Source organism: Sinocyclocheilus rhinocerous, unplaced genomic scaffold (genome assembly GCF_001515625.1).
Source record: "Sinocyclocheilus rhinocerous isolate Xijiao unplaced genomic scaffold, SAMN03320098_v1.1 scaffold755, whole genome shotgun sequence".
NCBI lineage: Eukaryota > Metazoa > Chordata > Actinopteri > Cypriniformes > Cyprinidae > Sinocyclocheilus > Sinocyclocheilus rhinocerous.
In genome coordinates, this window is record NW_015659385.1 from 1036254 (window position 1) to 1038850 (window position 2597).

Here is a 2597-nt window from a genome sequence, read left to right on the forward strand (position 1 = left end):
GGCATTCCAGGGGTGGGTGGGGGGGATCCCCCTCAGTTGAAATCCAATGAAGAACCAGGGTATGGCACGGAAGCCTGTCCCTGGTTTAGAATAACATGAGGATGAGTAAATGATGACATAAGTTTCCTTTGTGGGGAGAACTACCCCTTTAATATTAGTATAATAATACCAGCTTTATCAGAGAGACCAAACTAGCTGACTAACATTTGCTGGTGAACAACATGGTTTTGCTGGTCCACCAAGTAGTCCAGCACAGAACAAGCAGTAGACCAGCAGAGCTCTCTGGTTAAGCTATTTTAGAAGCCTGTTAAGTGCACCAGGTAATACTACTAATAATAATAATTCATTACATTTATATAGCGCTTTTCTAGGCACTCAAAGCGCTTTACATTGTCAGGGGGTATGATATTAATAAAAACAGTAATCTTCCACCAAACAATGTAGTTCCTCAGAATCAGTTGTGGTTGCAACTAAGTGGTTGCTAAGCAACAGACAAACGTAAACAAAGGTGTATGTTTGTAGAGTAATTTACAACAGCTTCAAACGTGGCTCAGCCAATCAGAATCAAGGACCGGAACTATTCGTTTTATAATAATAAGAAAAATCTTACTGACCCAAAACTATTGAATGGTAGTGTATGTCAAACCATTTAGGCATTTAGAAATTAGATAAATGTTTTTCAGAATAGATTATACTCTAAAAATGTAACTAAAATAACAGTAACTTCTGGTAATTGGTTAAAAATATTAATAAATTAAAATATTGAAAGTAAAAATAGTACAAAAAAGTCTAAAAATAATAGTTTAAAATGCTCAATAAAAGAAAAATAAATATATATAAAAATGCATCTAAATATATAAATCTAATCAAAATTGTCCACAGCAGCAACATACAATTTTCGCTTCTTCTCTGTTATCAGAGAATAAACTCAATCTTTGTTTCATTCATCGGTACAGCACAAAAAACAAACAATCTTTTTGATTCACCTCCAAAGTTTCCATCCCACAAATGACTGTTTTTACCTGAGGGTCCAAAGTTGGTGTCTGTGTGAGCTTGCCACTCAAGTTCCTCACGGCTCACATTGTAAAACACATCAACATCAATATAGTTCCTTTTGAGGAGGTTACGAAGCCCTCTTGTGTCTCCCTTCACTAAAGCTCTATAGAGCCATAAGGAGCGTAAATGAGCTCTTTCCCAATGATCCTGTCCTAACTCACAGTCATCATCCAGCAGAGCCTGCCATCCATTCAGCTGCACGGTGGAACAGAGGTTCTCAAAGCGCATAGTTCTTAGCATCCTCTTACCTTTTCAAATGGCTTAGGCTTTCAAGGACTTGAGTTTATATAGTGCTAGTCATGTTTTCCTATGGCTTCAAGCACTTTTTGCCTCTATTTTTAGTAAGCCATTGTTCTCCATCAGTTGGTCATAGCTTACTGGGGCCATTTTTAGTTGTTGATGTATGAGATAGATGCTAAATCCTTTGAGCTTCTGCCATCTATGCCTATTTGTTGCCTTTTGTTTTATTTGAATAATAGACTTGTCTTTCAGGGCCATTTAAGACAAGCTCCATTGTTAAACGGATCAGATTTTATATGCTACTTCCATGTATGCTAAAAAGTGGCTGCAGTGTCACACGTTAAATATTTACAATAGAAGCAGAGAGTTTAATTGCAATGGCAAAAAACTCTTGGTTGTATGAGATCATTCATTTCACGGGCACACCAGGAAAATCTTTACTGGAATCTGCAGAATGAGTCGTGGGGTGTTGCATGGAGACAGACCCAAACAGCAACTCGCATCGGGGCTCTTGAGTATTGACCTGTGCATGGCATTCATATGCACAGAAGATTACCACAATCCCTTAGAAATCCTGTGTCAACTCCACACAGATTCCTCATCACAGTAATGCTGCTTTCACCCACAGATAGTATGAAGCACAGTGCTGTGAGTTAAGTGATAAAGGACTTGTAGAGCATGGCACATTTAGTCTATTTTAGAAGACGCAAGCTTTGTTATCCTTGCATGAAAAGCTTCAGTATGTCAGTGTGTCTCATGTAAGATGCCTGTCTCATCAAAAGGGAGTGCAGGGAATGTGAGGGGTGTTTACTAGCAGACACGCTGTCCATGGTAAAAGCCTGGATTACAGTATGACTCATATATGTCATATACATATCCAGACGATATCCAACTTACAGCACGTCATTACCAAAACAGTTAAATCTGATTGGTCACTAGATTTTTTTTGTATATTCTGTGATAGTGAAAATGTGATAATGAAATTTATAAACTGTGTATTAAAAGGATAGTTCACCCAAAAATGAAAATTCTGTCATACATACCCTTATGTCATTCCAATCCAAACCCATAAAACTTTAATTCATCTTTGATTGAGCTTCAGCATATGTGATGTGCTCAATATACAATGTGGGCTCTTTATACGGCATCTATGGTTCCATGAAAAACCTGTAACATCTATGGAACATACTATATTTATATGTGAGTAAAAGCATGTCTCAACCAAGTAGTGTGGGTTTTGTTTAATGGGTTTGGGGCGGTGGTGGCATTTCATAAAACCCTAGGGTACAGCTAGGCATTCC

General features: G+C 37.8%; 1 protein-coding gene across 3 annotated transcripts in view; it reads right to left on the reverse strand.

The window, feature by feature from the left end:
- Positions 1 to 2597, reverse strand: part of LOC107723656 (ankyrin repeat and SOCS box protein 18-like) — a 7727-nt gene that overhangs the window by 2687 nt on the left and 2443 nt on the right. Inside the window, exon 1 of one of the 3 annotated variants that reach the window (XM_016532363.1) lies at positions 1023 to 1330. The exons of the other annotated variants lie outside the window; for them this stretch is intronic. Coding sequence (XP_016387849.1) covers positions 1023 to 1296 — 274 coding nt within the window. The 5' untranslated portion in view covers positions 1297 to 1330. Of the gene's footprint in view, positions 1 to 1022; positions 1331 to 2597 lie in introns of those variants that run through there. 3 annotated transcript variants of the gene reach the window in all.